Below are 22,341 nucleotides of genomic sequence, written 5' to 3'. Positions count from 1 at the left end.
AATTGTAAGTAAATGAAATAGTTTTGTTATTGATGTGTGTCACTGTGGCATATATTGCGTACCTAACTACATCTATTATTAATGTTATAAACAGGAAAGAGTTATTATTAGTATAAACTTTATTTATTTATTCATTAGTACATATATGTGTACATGGCGGACTGAATGCTAAAAGCATTCTCTCCCAGTCAACCATAGGGAAGTGTCAGAATACTCGAATGCGTATACTAGCAGGACCGTAGCTAAACCCAAGTTTAAGGTAGAGCAAAAGAACTTTTTGTTAGGGCAAAAGTATATTTAAATGATTTCGAAATAGCGAATCTGTCTAATATTTTTTGAGGCCTTTCATTTTACTATTTATTGTACTAGTTATTATTGATATACATAGGTACATACTAAAAAATACATATATAAACAAATAAATATATATAAATAACAAATATACTTGCAAATATATAAGATATACTATATTGTACATGAAAATAAAAATAATAGACAGTACTTTCTGCTCGAAAGTATGTAAACGACATTGACCGAAAGATCAGCAAGAAGTGGCAATGATCTGGTCGCATAGCTTAAAGAACCGACAACCTATGGGGAAGAAAGGTTCTTGAGTGACGACTCCACACGGGCAAACGTAGTAGAGGACGACACCCCACTAGATGAAGTGACGACCTCGAATGCATTACAGGGAGTCAATGGATACAGGTGGCTCAGGACTGTTCCTTATGGCTGTCTATGGGGGAAGCCTATGTTCAGCAGTGGAGAAATGATGGCTGAAATGATGATGATAATGATTTAATTTAAATATCAGGTTATAACCAAAATTACAAGTTACACAGACAGACTTATTCCTTGAAATGATTTCTTAAAGATTTCATTGTTTTGTAATGGATAAAAAAACTATGCGACCGGTTTTCAAAATTCTTTCACGTGTATAAACTTACATTATCAGCGAGTAACACGTTGATATTATATTTTCGTCTCGTCTGCCTAAATATTTTATTTTTTTTATTTTATTTTATTTTTTAATAATAATAGACATTTAATTTACTCTAATGATAATTATTTATTTTCGACATACCTATTATATTTTAATACATAAATATTACGCGCAGAATGAATAGGTTATAGTGTTTTTATAAATTTTGCATGCTAGTATTTCGCTGAAACATGTATCTCGAAGTATACACAACTGAACATCTAATGTAACCATGTATATACTGGTCGCCTTTATAAAAAAAAATTAGTATTATTATTAATGCAAATAAAGAATCTGTATCTAAACATAAGAATACATATTAAGTGCGTACGAAGTAGGGCCGTATCGCTAATTCATATATATATAGCACTCCTCCGAAAAGGCTCGACCGATTATAATGATTTTCTTTATATTTGGTAGGTATGACAATAGGTCGTAAAGTAAGAAATTGACAGTTTACCATTAGACGGGCTGTATGCTTGTTTGCATAGAAATAACTTATATGGCAGAACAACGTTTGCCGGGTCAGCTAGTAACTGCAATATAAATAAAATCCGACGGCCTTGGTAATCTAGCGGTTTAGCGCACTACCTCACCTTCCGGTGTTGCTTCGAGCGCCGCACGTTACAAATATTTCTATTTCATGAGTTACTATTTATATTGGTGTCTACTATATTTTACATTTTTCTATACTAATATTATAAAAAGGGGACATTTGATTTTTTCTACGTTTGTTTGTAATAAATACATTCAATAGCTACTCATCCTATTAAAAAAAAACTGTTTCGTTTATAGAAAGCTAGATATTTAGCAAGTTTCAGTAATATTTAATTTTTTAAATTTAAAAAAAAATTTAGATATCCCCCGTATCCTAAAGTATCACTAATTTGACTATGAAAGCTAATATAAAATACCAATTTATCTTTCTGTATATAAATGTACAAAGTCTGGTATGTGTGATACCAGAGGGAGACTTTGTACAAAAGTCGATTGTTTGGGTACCTCTATCCTATTCGTGTTTCAACCGTGAAGCAGTTGTGTTTGCATGGCTGTGTTTCGGTTTGAAGGGTGGGATATGGCGTAAATTTACGGGGTACAGAGGAATAACACCTGAGTCCTCAGATTACTACTCTGGGGAACGCATGGGGGGTATCATGGGCGAAACAGTATACTCTGTTATGTCCACGGTACTGCTCATGTCTATAGGCGACGGTTACCACTTTCAATCAGGTGGGCCGTCAGCTTGTTTGCCATTATAATGTGAAAAAAAAAGAAAAAGAAACACGTGAGAAGCCCGGGCATATCGCTAATAGTTTGTTTGTTTATAACGCTTTATTGTACAATAAAGTCTTAAATTATAGATCACAGAGTTTTTAAGAGAAGAATGAGTACAATGGTGGACTTGGATATCCCAGAAATGTGATCTCTTCCAGTCACCTTTTGAATGCCTGATCGAAATTGTAATATATAAACTGTACTATCAATAAACATTATTTATTTATTTATTTAAACTTTAATGCACAGTGAAACTATGTACCTACATATAGCGGACTTAACATCAGACGGTGTTCTCTACCAGTCAAGCATTGGGCAAACCGAGAAATAAGTAGGCGGTGCATTATTGAATGAAAATAATACTTAAGAAGATATATAAGATTACAAGCAGATCCACAGCACTTACATAGTTAAAATAATAATATTTAATCAATTAAAACTTCGAAACTGAGTTTGAAACGGTACACTAGAACCATCTTTGGTTTCTTGTTAAAATAGGTACAACGATAAAATTACTAGGGTGACCACAGTTTATATATTTATTTTTTTACCATTACCAGAGCGAACACAAAGAACACATTCATATTTATTGATAAACCAATTTTGTTTATATATATAATATTTTTCTAAAACATTTTAATTCTAAATGCCAGTAAAGTGAAATTATTAAAAACTAACCGCAACTCACGACTACAGCCCAATAAATTAGGAATAAAAGTATATTATGTTAATACATAGTTTAGTAGGGGGGAAAGGGATTGTTAGCATTGGAGTTTGACAGCCCCGTTGCTAGAAATATGCCTTATTAGGTCGACCTCCACGTGGTTCCCCCTGGAAACCATCGTGAACAATTCTTGCTGAATTATCGTCGTATATATCGTATATATTTATAAACCTATCGTCCTTTACTGGTGACCCGTCGGTGTATACCGATAGCGCGGGTGGGGTTTCCATTCCATTATCATCCATTAAAAAAATACATAGTTTAGAACATGAACCAAATTTTATTCAAATCCTTTCAAGCATAAGTATAATAATATTTAATATAATATTAGTAGTCTCAAATTCGAATATAAACATTCGATTTTAAGACAGTTTACTTTGTTTTTTTTTTCATTCAACTTAGAATGGCAAACAAGCTGACGACCCACCTGATGGAAAGTGGTAACCGTCGCCTATAGACATGAGCAGTACCATGGACATAACAGAGTATACTGTTTCACCCATGATACCCCCATGCGTTACCATTCCTGAGGACTCAGGTGTTATACCTCCGTACCCTGTAAATTCACGCCATATCCCACCCTTCAAACCGAAACACAGCCATGCAAACACAACTGCTTTTCGGTTGAAACACGAATGGAACCCAAGCAATCGACTTTTGTACAAAGTCTTCCTCTGGTAATGTTATTTGTAATGCCTAATTCAAGACCTAAGAGCATATACAAAATATATTTTGTTAGGACAGTTAATGGAAAAATGTAATATATTTTATTTGGATTTGACAAGCTTACGCTAATGCTGCACGATTATTCGAAAGCTTAAATCAATACCATATACTTTGTACTTTTCCACTAATGACGTCACTATATAATAGAATGTTTGCTTTGTGTATTGGGCCACATCAATCTCTCTTGTATGTACGAATTGTCATAACATCTTCACTGGCAGTGAAATAGCGACCACATTTATATAATTGAAAATTGTATGGAATGGAGTCTATACGAGGATATACCACTGAAATGGAGAGTATACCATTGAAAATTATGTCAATCTGCTTATACTTTATCTGCTTTAAGGTTACTTTATCTTTCTTTTTAGATATATATTCGTCTTTACACATTATAATTTTTTTATGCAACTTAGAATGGCAAACAAGCTAATAGCCTACCTGATGGAAAGTGGTAACCGTCGCCTATAGACATGAGCAGTACCATGCACATAACAGAGTATACTTTTTCGCCGATGATACGCCCCATGCGTTGCCATTCCTGAGAACTCAGGTGTTATCCCTCTTACAGGGTGTAAATTCACTGCCATATCCCATCTTTCAAACCGAAACACGGACATGCAAACATAACTGCTTTACGGTAGAAACACAATTGGGACAGAGGTGTCCAAGCAAACGACTTTTGTACAAAGTCTCCCTCTGTTAAAATAAGTTATTGATCTTCTATTTTCCTACAATAAAGAATTTTGAAAATGAATCCACTAAATCTGTTTTCCTAAAACTAGTATGGAATATATTCAGACAATATGAGCATTAATAAAACGAATAGCAGTAATAGTGAATAATAAAGCTCTATTCGTAATGTTAGCCCTTAAATCAAACAACACGATGGCTTATTAACATTTTACTGTTATGGCGCAATACATTGTCTGACAATGAGGCCGCAATCCAATTGGCTCGCATTTTACGACCGGCTTTCTTTGCAATTAGTTCAAAATTACTTAGAGGTAATGGCAAATTAAATTTCCTTTGCAAAAACCTGATAACAACTGCATATGGAGTGTATTGTTGTAATAAACACGCGCGACAAACCTTATCATCTATATCAGTAATGAATATTAATAGAATTGTTGCTTTCATTATGTGTTTCTCTGATAAATAAAGTATTCTAAAAATATAGTATGTACGTAATATCTAATATATATATTTTTGTTAATCAACGGTATTGGCCATTGCATATGATGTTGCTGCATTTAAGTTATTAATTGTTAAGCATTTAATAATAGTTGTAAGCTATATATATATATATATATATATATATATATATATATATATATATATATATATATATATATTTCTCCGTACTTATTGTTATACATGTATCAATATTTACATTATTTTGTGGAAACAATTGTTGGTAAACCTAAATAAACAAATAAATTTTATAGATTGTTTTTACCTTTTGTATAAAAAACTGATTCAACAGAATGTAATATACCTAGTTACCTATAGAAATAGTCCGTTATAAGTGTTAGATTTATGGGTATTTTTGATTGAATAAGTTAGCCGATAGAATTATAAATTCAATTATAAGCAGAAATCTTATTTTGCAAGAAAATATAATAATAAAATTTGATATCAAGACAAAACAAACAATATTCAGAGACAAAGCGGATCGTCAGATACTCGAATTTAAATAATTATGATATTAAAGTAAGAAGTAAGGACGTCCAGGAAGTGTGAATGTAGTATTTCAAAATTGTATGAAAAATATTAGCATACAAGTACTTACTTCGCAATGAAACGTTTTTGAAAAACTAGCTTCTAACACACAATTTCCATAATCATCATGACATTAGGCAACTTTCTCTAAATGCTCTCATGTTTAAAATATCTTCTTCATAAACCTAAATGAGTCAATCAAAATATTAAGCAACCAACCACTCACGAGCTCCAAGCTCCAAGATCAAGGGGTCATGATAAGAAATTGATGCCCGAGAACGTTCACAGACCTCTTTTTCTTATCAAAACCTACTGCTCGAGCTTGGACCTCTGAATACTTGGATTGCATCATAAAAATGTATCTTCATAGACCGTTAGAATCACTTGTAAGATAAACTGGTTTATTATAGAAGTGATAACAATATCGAGACATAACAAGTCCATGGCGACAAGGAAAAATCAGATATTCAGCTAACGTCGAAAACTATTTTTGATTTTTTTTTTTATATTTATTAATATTATTTTTATTATTATGAGATGGTTAATAATATTTATGTATTTCGGTATATATGCTCATAAATTCTAATTTTATTTTATTAATTTATTTATACGTTAATTTATTTGAATTCCATATTGCCACATTGGCCACGGCGGTGACGTATAAACCTATTCCGGAATCGAACGAGGAAAATCATAACAACTCCCAATTTAAACAATATGCTCAGCCCAGATCCGTAAATTCCGTAATGCAATTGAATTGACAATATGGGATCGAGCGACACACATACACCAACTTAAAACCACTGGTAGGTATGTTTTTATAAAAACATATTTATTTTAAACACTAATAACTAAATTGACCAGCAGCTTTCATTGAGTTAGCTACCAATATATGCCACAGTATAGTTTGAAATTTGAAAATCGAATACTTCAAGAATGCCACGAGTAAAGTTTGACGCGACGCGATATCAGCGGCCGTCGATTGTTGCACGGCCAACTGTCGACCCTGTCGACTCGCGACTGGAGAATCTAGTGGAGGACTGGAAGTCTCCGTCCGTAGTCGGCAACTCGGCTATGGTCTCTCCGACACGACCCAATTGTAAACAAAATATACATTGTATCGGTTTTAACTTCAGTATCGGTGTGCCTCTTACGTAAATACGCTAAGTGACTTGTTTTGATTTTGGAGCTATAAGAAGCGAAGAGGGAAGGTAGTTCTTAATTAAAATGAGTAAATGAAGTAATATCATTTAAAATACGTAGCATAGCATACATAGTTCGTAATAGAAGTAGAATCGATTTCAACTTTATTGATAATTATCATTTTTCTAAACACGACGATATACTCTGTTATGTGCATGGTACTGCTCATGTCTATAGGCGACGGTTACCACTTTACATCAGGTGGGCCGTCAGCTTGTTTGCCATGCTAAGTTGTATAAAAAAAACCTTCTTTTCTTGGTGCGCTCGTTTCTTTAGGTTTTCACTGCTTAGATAGTATCTAAGCTATACTAGTCACGCGAGTTGACACTGTCTTTTCTTGCACTCACCAAAATTTGCATCAAAATTTAAAAACATTATTTATATGTATATTGTATACCTAAATCCCAAAAGAAATGGTGACACGTAGTATTGTTTCTCAATCATAATATGGTGAGACCTAAAATTCCTAATTATTATAAAAAGCGAATAAGTATATACAATACACAACGACAGACACATTTCAGATACCTAACTCTAGAAATGAGTACAATTACGAGTACATTACATATATAGGAAGGACATATCCAATTCAAAAAAATTAAAATTAAAACTGATGTCTTTTTGTAACAAAGTCTACCTCACTATTCTCAGTAAACTACTAAATAGTTGCTATATTCAATAAATAAAAAAAAAAACATTCTCACAGCTTTAATCCCATATGAACTATATATACATTTTTGTTTATAAATAGTAATATTCGTATTATAAAAAAGATCTAATGTATTTTTTTTTTGCTATAATAATTAACTCTCTATTGCGCACAATAGAAATATATACAAGTAGTGTGCATATATAAAATACACAAAAGGCGACCTTATCGCCAAAAGCAATCTCTTACGGACAAACCTAATAATTATTAACATTTAACAAGAATACAATAAGAGAACCTCACGAACAAATGATGAATCCCTTTGACGTACGACAGATCATATATTTGACAAATCTGATGATGTATCTAAAGAGTAAACATTTTTTTTTAACCATTTGTTAAGTCAGCAGTCAGTTTTCAAATTGTGAAGAATATAAGACGACATGTTCCTATTAGATCTATTGTAACGTGCCAATATATTTTTTTTATTAATATTATTAGTTTCTAAATTTACTTTTTAATAAATCATTTATCTTATAATTCAAAGAATCATGCCATCAATGCCATCAAATTTAATCAAAATGACTATTTCTGTAGCCTAGTTTACCGCATATCACATAAATATATTAAGTCTGCGTAATAAGTCAATCTGTGAAGTTAATCTTATTGCATTTAGTTTGTTCTTCTAAATATCATACTGTCAATATCTAGAAATATCAAGCTATTATTAAAACCCCTCGAGCACTCGTATTTCTGCCGTGGTATGTGAAAAAAGTTGGCTAAAGCACTAATACACCGCATTTTGTTGAATTTTTTATTTCTTATTTCACTATGGTCTTGTAAACTGTTATTTATGTCTCGTCTGTATATTTATTACATTAAGGTTAAAGTTAGATAACAGAAAATGTTCGTAAAACAGTACAAGAAATATTAGGCATCGAGAGACCTTAGATGCACTCGAAGGAATATAAATGTAACATTTATCAAAATATTAAAAAGATTAAAGTATCTTTTAACTTGTAACCAATTTACTTATTTATTTATTGCACATAAAAAGAACATAACAAATACTTAAAATTGACTAAATCTAAAAGACTTTTGTACAACTAAACCGTCTAGCGACAAAGGGACAGTGTCATAATATATTTTGTTCATGGCGTAGTAAAAATAATCGGTAATTTACTAAGAATTCGAGAGCAATTTAGAATCTTCAATCTATAAAAGCGTTATAAATTATTACAATAAATGTGTCTCGAACAAAAAATAAATCACTGTCACTCTATCGTTTGCACAATCATAGAGTAGAACACATTTTATAATTTCGAAAGAGTCGTCACTCCTTCGATAGCTCAGTTGGTAGAGCGGTGGACTGTAGAGATAAATAATTGGAATCCATAGGTCGCTGGTTCAACTCCGGCTCGACGGAATTCTTTTATTTTTTATTTTTATAATTGTAAATAAAGAAACAAATAAAGCAAGAAGTAGATTTTACAAATAAAAAACGAAAAATATATCATGGAAACAATGTCAAACAGGTCATGAAACATTTCAATTCCAATATCGATCTATTGAAATGAATTTCAAAAGAGACCCCACTGGTCAAAGCGTCGAGATAAATTGCATAAACTATCACAGTTTACGTAAATGAATAATAATAATAATAATAATAAATAGATTTATTTTCTCTTCACAATTCATCACAGTGAGATACAATGAGACATGCTTGTATTAAAGTAATCAAATTATAAATATAATTGTGAGAGACTGGTGAAAAAAAAGGCTCGACTCCGTAAGAGAGAAAACTGTTAGTAATGGAGATTTAGAAGCCCTATTGCTAGCAATATACCTTATCAGGTTGAACACCACATGGAAACCATCGTGATTTTTTTATGGATAATTATAGCATGGTAACCCCGCCCGCGCTAACGGTATACACTGGCGGGGCACCAGTGAGGAATAATAAGTGAGAATCAAAAGGCAGATCAGTGTGCCCATGGTGATGAATAAACCTGGAATTCAACACGATGGTTTCCAGTGGGACCACGTGAAGCTCGACCTGACAGTATATTGCTAGCAGTGGGTCACGTAATCTGCATGCTAACAATCCCCCCCCCCCACCATTGTGATCAGTTCTTGTTGAATTCATCACAATGAATGACCAAGACCAACTGACCTGCTTTCATCCTCACCTATAATAATAATAATATAATAATAATTTTTAATAAAGGCATCCAAATTAAATTTAAAATTAAATTTTTACATTTATAAATAAATAACATTAAATTAACCTACTTTTTTTGTATGTTAGCCAGTATATGAATCATTCTGCAACGATTCAAATACTGGCAGTCTGGACGTGCCCCAAATACCCTCAAGATAACGTTAGAGCTGTCCCGGACCCTACGCATCAGAGATGTGCACCGCTTTCGCATAGTAGCGTAGAAACAATCAACACGCGCCTCGGCGAACATTCCCCACGCACTAGAAAACCGGGACAGCCCCAACAGCACCCTAAACGCATTATTATACTGGACTCGACTTGACTAGTGCTCTGCCAGCATATACCAATAGCGCAGGCGGGGTCACTGTATCATTTTCACCCATTATAAAAAAAAATACGAATTCGTGTAATTCCAATCCATGTAACTATTATATCCTACGTTACAAAAGCATGTACAACCAATGCAAGCAAAGCCAAAGGCAAATAGAAACTATACAAAAAAGTTGCGATCATTTCTTACCTCCGTCATCAAAAAAGGAATCCATTATAATTCTCGGAGACCTCGAGCCATCTTGCACGCCCCTTGACGACATTTTTAATCACTCACTTCTCTAATTTTATTATATTGTTCACCAAATATTTTTTTTAAATCACTTTATATATTGCACCAATGCTAAGTAATCCGAGTTCCCTTTGCCTTCACTAAAAGGAGACAGTTGTGATTTTGGATCGTGTGTACGATAAGCAACTTTTAAGGGAATGCTCTTCTGTGATTTTGGAGCGATATTTGATTTTTATGAACCTACTGTTCAATCAGTAGCCAGCAAACGTTGTTTATTTTTTCATAAATGAATCTGGAATCCCGTCTGCGTTACCGGTGTTCAAAATTAACCTTTTTTTACATATACTGACAATTATAGTTTGACAATACATCAAGTCAACAGACGGCAATTTTATTTACAATTAATATAATATAATTATTATAAATAATAGTATATACATAAAAGAACCAGCATATTTTACAAACAACCGGCATACGCTAGCAGAGTCACCAATGAGAGATGATAGGTGAGGACGAAAGCAGGTCAGTTGGCCCATCGTGATTAATTTTACAAAAATTAACCACGACAGTTTCCAATAAGGACCGCGTGGAGGTCGACTAGACAGGGTATATTGTTAGCAATTGGGACCACCTCATCATTACTGATAATCCCTCTCCCCCAGCAAAAGTTGTGTTACCTCTTATATGTGAAGTTGGAACAAACAAAACTTATTTTATTTATAATAATTTCAGTATAATCAATTTAGCAATTTCGGAAATCAATGTGAATGAACACCGTGACAAACAATTTTTATATATTAAAGTTAATAATTCACATATTAATATTACTACTTATTTTAGAATTATTATTTCCCCCTTTATCAATCAATCAACTACTTGATGGATATAAATTTATAAGTATGTTACCATGCCATACCTATAATCTAAGGCCATACCATATTAGCCATTGACTGTCCAACTGTCCCTATTGGCGGGTTTTGTAAGTAACTACACTTGACAGCAAGCAGGTTAGCAACCGCAGTTAGACTGGATAAGGATGGACAATAGTAAAAAATGTTAGTCTGCATATATTTTACCCGATATAGGACAAATTATTTCAACAATATCTAATCTACCAGACGGAGACTTTGTACAAAAGTCGATTGCTTGGGTACCTCTATCCTATTCGTGTTTCTACCGTGAAACAGTTGTGTTTGCATGGCTGTGTTTCGGTTTGAAGGGATATGGCGTGAATTTACTGGGTACAGAGGAATAACACCTGAGTCCTTAGGAATGGCAACGCATGGGGGGTATCATGGGCGAAACAGTATACTCTGTTATGTCCATGGTACTGCTCATGTCTATAGGCGACGGTTACCACTTTCCATCAGGTGGGCCGTCAGCTTGTTTGCCATTCTAAGTTGTATAAAAAAAAATGTGGGTACATTTAAAAAAAATATATTAATATTTGACCTATCTTTTATCATTATCAGATAACTGTTAACAATAGTTCATAATAGTTCTATATCTGATAGTTTTATATCACTTTCTAGTGAAAACATTGAAAAATACCTACGTAGTAACTCGCTCACTTTATATAAATCAATATAAGTTGATTTTTAATGATAAAATTGCACTAGATGTGGGGCACTGCGGGTAAACAAGCCCAAACAGATAGGTCCAGCTCGATCCTATTTCGCGAAATAACAGGAAGAAGATAATGGTGTATGAATTGAAATATAACTGTAAACTATTTACTAAGGCATTGTTGGAAGGGATACTATAATATTATAAAATGCCGTACATTTTTTATTTATACAACTTAGAATGGCAAACAAGCTGACGGCCCACCTGATGGAAAGTGGTAACCGTCGCCTATAAACATGAGCAGTACCATGGACATAACAGAGTATACAGTTTCGCTCATGATACCCCCCCCCCCCCATGCGTTGCCATGTACATGTCTATAGGCGACGGTTACCACTTTCCATCAAGTGGGCCGCCATCTTGCTTGCTATTCTAAGTTACATAAAAATGTAATTAATAATTATTATATATATTCTTTTATCCCGTGTGGTCTAGACATAGATATCTTTTTATATTTTTATGTCATAACTTTATCACTTGTAACGCGATTTGTAAAAATCTTTTTTTATACTTACAGTTTGGTCCTATAGAATTTTTATCAATAACGGTTTAGTAGTTTAGATTTAAAATTAAAATAAATGGTTTTATCAGATTCTTTATTATATTATTTGCACATTACCGTCGCGGTTTAATACGAGTACCTTGCCATTAACACTGTCATAACGTGATTAGATAAAGAAATAATGTATCGAATTTGTACCAGTACACTGTGAATGCTATAAAATGTATTTATGTCGGTTAATAATCGAATAACATGACGTCTAGTGACCACATAACAATATTATGTAAATTTTTCATTAAAATTTCCCAAAACGTATGGCATTTTTATTGTGAACTTATAGCAAAAAGTTCAAAAGGTACAATAAGTAAGCTTACTAAATGTATTTGAGATAGGTACAGCATTCATGTCCGTATGTGTCTAATTCATGTAGATATATACCTAATTTGAAACAATATTACCCTCCTTTATTCGTCAGTCGAGTAAAAACAAATATAATATGAGATACTATGTACAATTTCAATTTCAGATCATCCTACATTTTATTTTATTTATACTTTATTGTACACAAAAAGAAAATACATTCATATAATTTATCTTCTATACTTATAATAAATCTGTAGAGAGGTCAATTCTGTACATGAAATATATTTACAAAACAACTAACAGGGGGTGATTAGTGATCGATACTGATGCCAAAAATGCTATCAGTGAAATTTTCGTCTGTCTGTCTGTATGTTCGTTATAGAAACAAAAACTACTCGACGGATTTTAACGAAACTTGGTACAATTATTCTTCATACTCCTGGGCAGGTTATAGTATACTTTTCATCACGCTACGATCAATAGGAGCAGAGCAGTGAACGGAAATGTTAAAAATGTACACCCGTGCGACGCCGGGACGGGCCGCTAGTATTAAATAAAGATTTATAACAGGCGAACTTCACTCTGTAAGAATTCTCTTCAAACAAACCCTGAGTAGAAAGAAGTAAAGAAATAGCGTGCATATTGTAACAGTCTATTTTGATATACGCAGAAACAAAGTCACTGACTGACATATGAAATCTTTTTATATCTCCCCGTTATATTGATTCGTTCGCGCCGAAATAGTAAAACGAGAAATTATTTTTAAAGATGGCAATACTAAAATAGTATCTCATTAGTGAATAATCTCAAATCGTTATCGCCTAGCGACGATTCTATAAAAACCCACGATGCTAAAATAACTATTTTATATAAGGATATTTTTTCTTTATTTGTAATTGTAGTTTATATAGCTAATTTTTGAACTTACATTGCAATAGTTAAATTGTATTACACAAAAAAAATATTCAACTGTGGCAATACCAGTTATTTTGTTTTAAAAACTGAACTCGTCAACCGATTTTATAAAATTCTATAGGACATAGAATATATCCTTTCAAATAAAAAAAGAATTAAAAAAAAATAATACAACCGAATTAAAAACCTGTTAAAATTAAAAGGTCTGTTGAAAAAGAATTCAGCAACTTCAATTAATTAAATAATTAATATCATAAACTGTATAAATTTACAAAATTAATTATCTAAATCGGCTTACAATTGACATGAATTTTACATTGTTCTTGAAATTTTGTATGAAAAACTAGCAAATTTTTAGAATTTATATTTAAGTATTTATTTCTTTATTTATAATATATACCTGTCTGTGGTAAACCTTACAGATTTTTTTATGAAACTTGAAATAACAAACAAACTTACGGCCTACCTAACGGAAAGTGGTTAACGTCACCTATACATAATAGATATTGCCATAAACAATGCTATGTTTCAAAAAACATATTTTTTTTTAAATTCACTCCTACACACATTACAAATATTGTACCAACTTAAATAATTATTAAACTAACATTACGTTGTGCTATTAGAGAATATAAAAGTTATGGTAAATTTAATATTTTTTTTTATTTTATGGAGTTATCTTACAAATTGTCTGTATATTCTTAGAACAATATACATAAATGCTATTTGTTCTATTCTCTGGAATCAATGAGACGATATTATCCCCAGAAAATTCCAAATCAATAAATTTCAGCGCATAGTCAGAGTCAATCAGCGCAGCGGACAGAAAATAACTTGTAGAAATATATATTAACAACTAGGTGGCTAGATCATCTCACCAGAGGGAGACTTTGTACAAAAGTCGATTGCTTGGCTACCTCTGTCCCATTCGTGTTTCAACCGTGAAGCAGTTGTGTTTGCATGGCTGTGTTTCGGTTTGAAGGGTGGGATATGGCGTGAATTTACTGGGTACAGAGGAATAACATCTGAGTCCTCAGGAATGGTAACGCATGGGGTTATCATGGGCGAAACAGTATACTTCGTTATGTCCATGGTACTGCTCATATCATAGGCGACGGTTATCACTTTTCATCAGGTGGGCCGTCAGCTTGTTTGCCATTTTAAGTTGTATAAAAAAAATTGTTATAGTCCTGTCCAAATTCAAGCAATGGGATTTTTACACGCCATTACCAACAATCTCTTTTCTCCTAACGATGCATTTATATCCACTAATATCGTATACAGATGCATACAGAATTACTATTCTATTTTCAATCTACTTTTTATTTACTTATATAGTTATAATCGTATGTTCCCAGCATAGAATAGGCCATCCCTTCTATCATATAGGTGTCGTAAGAGATGACTAAGCGAGGACGAGAGATGGGCAACAGCGTCCCTCTTAAAACATTTCTAAGAAATAACTGCAGTTGCCAATCCACCTGCCAAGTGTGGCAACTACTAGCAAAACTCCCCTTATGGGAAAAGCTTATGTTCAGCGGTGGACAGTTAACGGCCGAAACAATAATAGATATGCGTTTAACTACTTATAAAACGTAAGTATATGTACCTAATTGTTGCAAAGTTGTTTTGCTTTATATTGCTTTTGTTTTGTTATTATATATTAAGCTAAAAGGTGTCTCATGAAAAATTTGAACTTTTTAATTATTATAGATATATGTATATATGCGTGTGTATGTATATGTGTGTATATGTATGTATGTATATATTTTGCATATATAAAAACCGATCAATTGTGTCATTACGCAAATGTGAAAACGATTCATGGCTTAACATAGATATAAATTTGATTATGTATTGACTGTAATTCAGCTGTACGTTTTCCAAAAAATAAATAATAGCTTTATATATAAAAATTTAATGCTGGGGGTACCCCCGTTTTTAAATAAATTTAATTTACCCATTTCTTTTTGGCTAAAGTGCATGCTCTGTCAACGCAGTCTAGTCGGCGTCTAGTTTTTTTATTACCCATCCATTATAATGTATATCCCATAGAAAAAAAAAACACATACAACGAGGAAAGGAGATTATTAGTACGTACTGGAGCCTGGAGCTTCATACATATTTAATTCTTAAAGAATATATTACGATGGGAGATTTGACTTGCTTTCATATATTATACAATGAAAATATAATATAGGTAAGTACAGATGAATGACATCAACATGACAAAATATAAACTCATGTTTTTTTTTTTTGTTGGGTGAAAATGGTATGGTAACTCAGCCCGCGCTAACGGGATACGCTGGCGGAGCACCAGTGAAGGGTGATAGGTGAGAATGAAAACAGGCCAGTTAGCCCATCATGATGAATTCATAAGGATTTAACCATGATAGTTTCCAGGGAGAACCACGAGGAGGTCGACCTGGTTGGGTATATTGCTAGCAATGGGATTCTCAGTCTCCATTACTAACAATCCCTTTCTCCCCTATAAACTCATGTTGGCGTCTTCACATTTAGAAAACCAATATTTTATTATATTTGTATCATAACGTAACTGTTGTCAAGTGCCACCGTTGCGGGGGGAAAGGAATTGTTAGCAATGGAATTTGACAGCCCCATTGCTAGCAATATGCCTTATTAAGTCGACCTCCACATGGTTCCCCCTGGAAACCATCGTGAACAATTCTTGTTGAATTCGTCACGATGGGCTAAGTGACCTACTTCATCCTCACCTATCATCCTAAACTGGTGCCACGCTGGTGTATACCGATAGCGCGGGTGGGGTACCATTCCATTATCATCCATTAAAAAAAGGCCACCGTTGCTGATTTAACTTCAAAATAGGGATTTATCATTCTCGTAATAATTATCTACCCGCCAAAAATAGTCAATAAAAACTAGAAAAAACGACCAACAGTGGACAGTTGTTGATTGAACATTGTCTTGTAAAGACATATAATTTGGTAAATCGCTTTAATACAAATGTACAATTATCTTTCCCCTCTCACCGTACTGGTTACGCTTCAAACTCTTTTCTCCTACATTCTTCACGATTCTGGTACGCGCTTCCTGATGCCATTAAGAGACTACCGACTAAACCGTCTTTCAAAAAAACCGTCCACGCTCACTTTTTATCTTTATCCGAGCAGTAAGTGCTTTACATTATTCCCAAATTCGTGTATAATATAGTATATATCATATATGTGTAAGTATATTTGTTATTCATATATATTTATTCGTTTATATATGTAATTTTAGTATGTACGTATATCAATAATTAGTAGTACCGCATTCGAGTATTCTGACACTTCCCTGTGGTTGACTGGGAGAGAATGCTTTTAGCATTAAGTCCGCCATGTACACATATTTGTACTAATGAATAAATAAATAAATACAAATGTACTTAAATTGTAAAGTTGTGGATCTGTTAATACATGAATTGGATTCCACTATAAAGACACGAGTTTTATTCTATAACCACCGACCTCTTAAACTCATGCTGCTCCCATGGTCATTGCAAAAAGTGATAAGCCACATGGTATTATAGACTGTACTGTCATAGTTTTAAAAATACAACAGTGCTTCTACTGGCTATTGCTTTTCAGAAGAAACAGGTTCCTACAAAAAAGTAACCTCGCATGTTGGACACATGTTTAAAAAATAAATTTTACAGGTGATTATGTTTTTTAAATTTGCATTACTAACTATCCCTTCCCCCCAGATGATTATGTTAGGTAAAATTATTTACTAGCAAGACTTTTACGCGACCCCTCAGTTAGTCACGGAAAATTCGTAATTCAGCATACTTCAAGCGTGAGCAATTACACGAAGACAGATTCCGCGAACTAATACTCACACTTTACTAGTTAGAAAAACGTTATTAAACAGTGAATGGGAGATATTTGACCACCAAAGTAGGTACTCGATATTAACGATATGAATTTCTGTTTATTTTAAAACATCCTTCAAATCCGTCAGTCGTGAATCATGCAACGGTTATAACTTTGCAAATAATAATTTCTGTTTACTGCAATAAATCATGTATGTATTATGTGACTAATGAAAGGAAATCTAATGTAGAATATATATAAATTTCTTATATTGTTAAAGATTTGCACGTCGACATAGAGGCTGAATGTATACGGGAAATGTCAACCTCTTTCATTTACAATTACCTGCATTCTAGCAAAATAAATTCATTTCATTTCATAAATGTAAATTATTTGTACTAGCTACTAATTAGAGACTTTTTTTTTTGATGGGTGAAAATGAAATGGTAACCCCACCTGCGCTAACGGTATACGCAGACGGGACACCAATGAAGGATGATCAATGATATTGAAAACAGCTCAATTAGCCCATCATGATGTATTATCAGGATTTAACTTTTTTTTTACAACATAGTTACACACACACAACAACTATGATAGTTTCCATGGGGAATTGCGTGAAGGTTGGATTTTTAGTCTCCATTACTAACAATTACCCCTCCCCTCCACACTAATTAAAGGGTAGCGCCCTCTGTCCAGAATTTTTTAGCCGCATTCATTCGCCACAAAGACCTACGACCTTATCAATTAATTCTAGACAGATCAGACACATTAAACACAAATATGCCCAACGGAAATCAAATCAGAATGACAAGAGAACGTCAAAATAGGTAACCTAGAGAAGTAGATTATTTTTATGCCACTGAGGCGGCAAACAAGCATTCAGCCCACCTGATGGTAAGCGGTTACCGTAGCCTATGAACGCCTGTAATACCAGGGACATTAATCGCGTGTTGCCGACCCTGAAGAAACCTCTTTACCGCCCTTTTGAAGAAGTAGATAGACGTGAGCGTGAGTTTTTTTCTTTAATCAACTGCACTACACTAATTATAATATTCGTCTAACCTTGTATTTAGACGTCACGATGAGGTAGCAATAGCGAGCGCTATCGAGTTATTTGTAGTGCAGGGGCATCACGCCAGACGCCCACCGATCCCGGTGAGCCACGCGTACATACGATGTCAAAGACCCACCTCAGAATCGCAAGAAGAGCGTGTCATTGAAACCTCTTTGTGATGGAAATAAACTTATAAACAACGTCGTGACTGGCAAACATTTACACGCAAGCAACTAGCTTCACATTAGGAAATTATTTCTTCTGCAAAATCTAACAAAACTTATCGATTGTAAGCAAATTAATATTATTACCATGCATAGATGGCGCCCTCTGCTATCAAGAGTTTCAAGATCTTAAACGCATGAAGCGCTCATGCTTGCCATAGGTATCACAGTACCTTGTGACGTCCATTTATAGTGCTGTTCATATTTAAATACGACGATTTAAGATTTCATTTATATAATTAATTTAATAATAAAAAAAAATCATTAACACTATTGTACACACACTGCCCGTTAGTAATTAATGCTCCTTTCCACTCAGGGTTTGCTGGAAGAGAACTCTTACAGAGTTAAGCTCGCCTGTTGTACATCTTTATTTAATAAAAATTATATTATTATAACTTGTTGTGTACAATAAAGTATAAATAAATAAATTATGAAAATAAAAAAGTCAATATTTTAATAAATAAATAAATAATGTCAGCAACTTTGTACCGCACTAAACTGAATGCTCGATCAAAAATGTAATAAAATCAACAGATGACAAAAAACCGTGTAACTATTGCGTTTAGGGAAGGGTTTGTTAGTAATGCGGACCACCAGTCTTATTGCTAGCAATATATGCTATCAGGTCGACCTCCACGTGGTTCCTCCTGGAAACCATCGTACTGAATTCCAGGCGTGTTCATCACAATAGGCCAACTTAGGAAGACTTTGTACAAAAGTCGTTTGCTTGGGTACCTTCGTGTTTCAACCGTAAAGCAGTTGTGTTTGCATGGCTGTGTTTCGGTTTGAAGAGTGGGATATGGCGTGAATTTACACGGTACAGAGGAATAACACCTGAGTCCTCAGAAATAGCAACTCATGGGAGGTATCATGGGCGAAACTTTAAACTCTTTTATGTCCATGGTACTGCTCATGTCTATAGACGACGGTTACCACTTTCCATCAGGTGGGTTGACAGCTTGTTTGCTATTCTAAGTTGCATAAAAAAAACTGACCTGCCTTTTCATCCTCACCTATCATCCTTCACTGGTGCCCCACCAGCGTATACCGTTAGCGCAGGCGGAGTTACCATTCCATTATCATCCATTAAAAAAAAACTATTAGGTTTCAACGACTGAAGCAATGCGGTGTGAATAAAAATCGACGGAAATATACCTTGAAGTCTAAAGTAGATACGGCAAATATATATGTACGTACTTAAGAGAAATTATCCGCGACTCGTCACTTTGTTATTCACATGTCGTCATTTGTTATTGAACGGAGGATGAAAATGTGTAGAGTCAGTTTGACACAGAACACGCAATAAACAATATTACAGGCGACAGATCATAAACATGAAATGCAAATGCGAGAAGTGTTGATACGACGAGGTTGCTGGTGACGTATAAACAGATTAACAACTTACACTATCATACATACTTGTACAACAATTAGTCCATTACCTTAAGGTTGTATTGAAAAGATTGCTCTCAGCAATAAGACCGTCTCACTGTACTTATACAATTGTATCGTTGTGTTTGTAAATTGTCTTGCTTATTTCCTATATTGTATAATGCAAATAAAGTATACTCATTCATTCTTTCAACTTACTAATAACTGACAATTAATATGACATATTTTTTTTTATGGGTGAAAATAGTATGGTAACGGTAACTTCGCTTGCACTAACGGGATACGCTGGCGGAGCACCAGTGAAGGGTGATAGATTAGAATGAAAACAGGCCAGTTAGCCCATCATGATGAATTCATCAGGAATTAACCATGATAGTTTCCAGGGGGAACCGCGAGAAGGTCGACCTTGTTGGGTATATTGCTACCAATGGGGTTCTCAGTCTCCAGCACTAACAATCCCTTTCCCCTCCATCCCTATATGACATAATTGGCGTGTAGTCCCGGCATAGAATGAATCACCCCTTCTTTTTTCATAGGTGTCGTAAGAGGCGACTAAAGGAATTTAATAGTCGAGAAATGGACAGCAGTGTCCCTTTTAAAACATCACCAAAGACTAACTGTGGTTGCCAATCCGCCTGCCAAGTATGGCAGCTACTCTCAAAACCGTCTTAATGTGGGAAGCCTGTGTTCAGCAGTGAACAATAAACCGTCTATGAACTTACATACTAATTTTTTTTATTGCAATGCACGCACTAATATAGACATGATTCCACAGTAGACATGTTTCTGATATAATTACATGGTCGTCCTGTACCTAACATAATAGTTATATCTGTACCAACCTTAGTAAAACATACGAGCATACTTTAGCTGTTATCTTTTATCTCTTGACAGTGTACGGGTACATTTATATTTTTATGTTTAGTGCACTGACATCACTATTTGTCTATGTTTGGTGTGTAATAAAGAAAAAATAATGTTATTGTTTATGGTAACTGTTACCTTGTATTTGTTACATTTAGGCTGATGGCTTTCGCCAAAGTCACAATAAATGAAAAAAAAAATGTTTATGGTAAGAAGGAAAAATGGTCTTTGTTGTCAATTGTAATTGTAGAAATTGTAATAAATCGTATACAAATAACTAGCAAGTCTTATTAAAAAAAAATAAAAGTAAAATAGAAATATCTATATAGATATTTTAAAAGCAAATGTAAAATATTGTAAATGAATCGGAAGACCCAAGAATATGCAGATGTTATTGTGACTCACTTCTTAAATTTCTCAACTCTAAGCCAATATTAGTCACGCTTTATATTTTAGACAAAATTAAAATATCGTACATTTTTCAATTGTGTATCATCAAACCAATTACTTTATCGCAATTTAATTCTCTAACTTCGAGAAAAGAACACAGTGATACAATAGTAATACAAGAAACATGATAATCCTTTTTTTTTATTTATTTATATTTTTTGTGATATGTTTACGGCTTCGGATATATTATTTTAGCCCATGAGAGGAAATAGAGGATTGCTAGTAATGCGGACTAGATTAGTAATGTAAACCATACCTAGCTAGCTAGCAATATACCCTGTCACGGCGACCTCCGCGTGGTCACCCTAGAAATCATCGTGCTGAATTCCTAAATTCATCACGATGGGTTAACTGACCTGTATTTTCTTACTTATCATCACTCACTGGCACACCGCCAGAACATACTGTTAGCGCAGGCGGGGTTACCATTCCATTATCATCCATTAAAAAAACCTCTAGTATAGATTTAGACACTCGATACAGATGAAACGTGTGAATAGATACGAGTACTTCCTTTAAAACCATTCAGTTACCTGTAGAAGTGTAGACGTGAGCTTGATGATATATATATATATATATATATATATATATATCTCCATTACTAACAATCCCTTTCCCCCCAAATAAAAGTGTTATAATCATCAAGATAGAGAATTCTCATTTTAACCGTACTTCAGAATTTTTAGTTTAACGTGAACGTAATATGATAAGTTTATGAGTATTCTTTAAAGTTATTGGCCACAAAAGAATACCAGTGATCTTCTCTTATGGGAACAAAGCAATAAACTGAGTTGTCATCATTTTGTGTCACTGTGGCACACGCACGAAATGAAAAATTATGGTACTTCTTTTATATGTTTTCCTTTAGTTTTTTTTTTTTTGTATATGTATTCTTTTATTTCTTTTTTGCGTGTATGTTTGTCTATATCTGTTAATATTTGTGTGCTATACATATATAGCAGTGCTACTTTCATTATTCATCTGAATTCGCGACCAATTTTTTTATTTGTTTTGTTCTTGCACTATTCTAACTTGATTCTATGCCCTA

The 22,341-nt window shown here is 33.7% G+C and overlaps 1 protein-coding gene and 1 non-coding gene across 9 annotated transcripts in view; one reads left to right on the top strand and one right to left on the bottom strand.

Moving 5' to 3' along the window:
- Positions 1 to 22,341, bottom strand: part of LOC113519779 (AMP deaminase 2) — a 61,044-nt gene that overhangs the window by 33,102 nt on the left and 5,601 nt on the right. For 2 of the 8 annotated variants that reach the window (XM_052900695.1, XM_052900696.1), the window contains exon 2: positions 10,023 to 10,204. The exons of 3 other annotated variants lie outside the window; for them this stretch is intronic. In XM_052900695.1, the coding sequence (XP_052756655.1) occupies positions 10,023 to 10,095 (73 nt within the window). In that variant the 5' untranslated portion in view covers positions 10,096 to 10,204. Of the gene's footprint in view, positions 1 to 6,358; positions 6,508 to 10,022; positions 10,205 to 22,341 lie in introns of those variants that run through there. 3 more of the 8 variants (XM_052900693.1, XM_052900694.1, XM_052900692.1) reach the window with 3 other exon arrangements.
- Positions 8,620 to 8,707, top strand: Trnay-gua (transfer RNA tyrosine (anticodon GUA)). The gene is given in 2 exon segments: positions 8,620 to 8,656; positions 8,672 to 8,707. It is a non-coding gene; the product is annotated as a tRNA-Tyr (tRNA).

This window comes from Galleria mellonella, unplaced genomic scaffold (genome assembly GCF_026898425.1).
Source record: "Galleria mellonella isolate WM207_F2 unplaced genomic scaffold, CSIRO_AGI_GalMel_v1 utg65, whole genome shotgun sequence".
NCBI classification, from domain to species: domain Eukaryota; kingdom Metazoa; phylum Arthropoda; class Insecta; order Lepidoptera; family Pyralidae; genus Galleria; species Galleria mellonella.
This window is presented reverse-complemented; position numbering and strand designations above follow the sequence as displayed.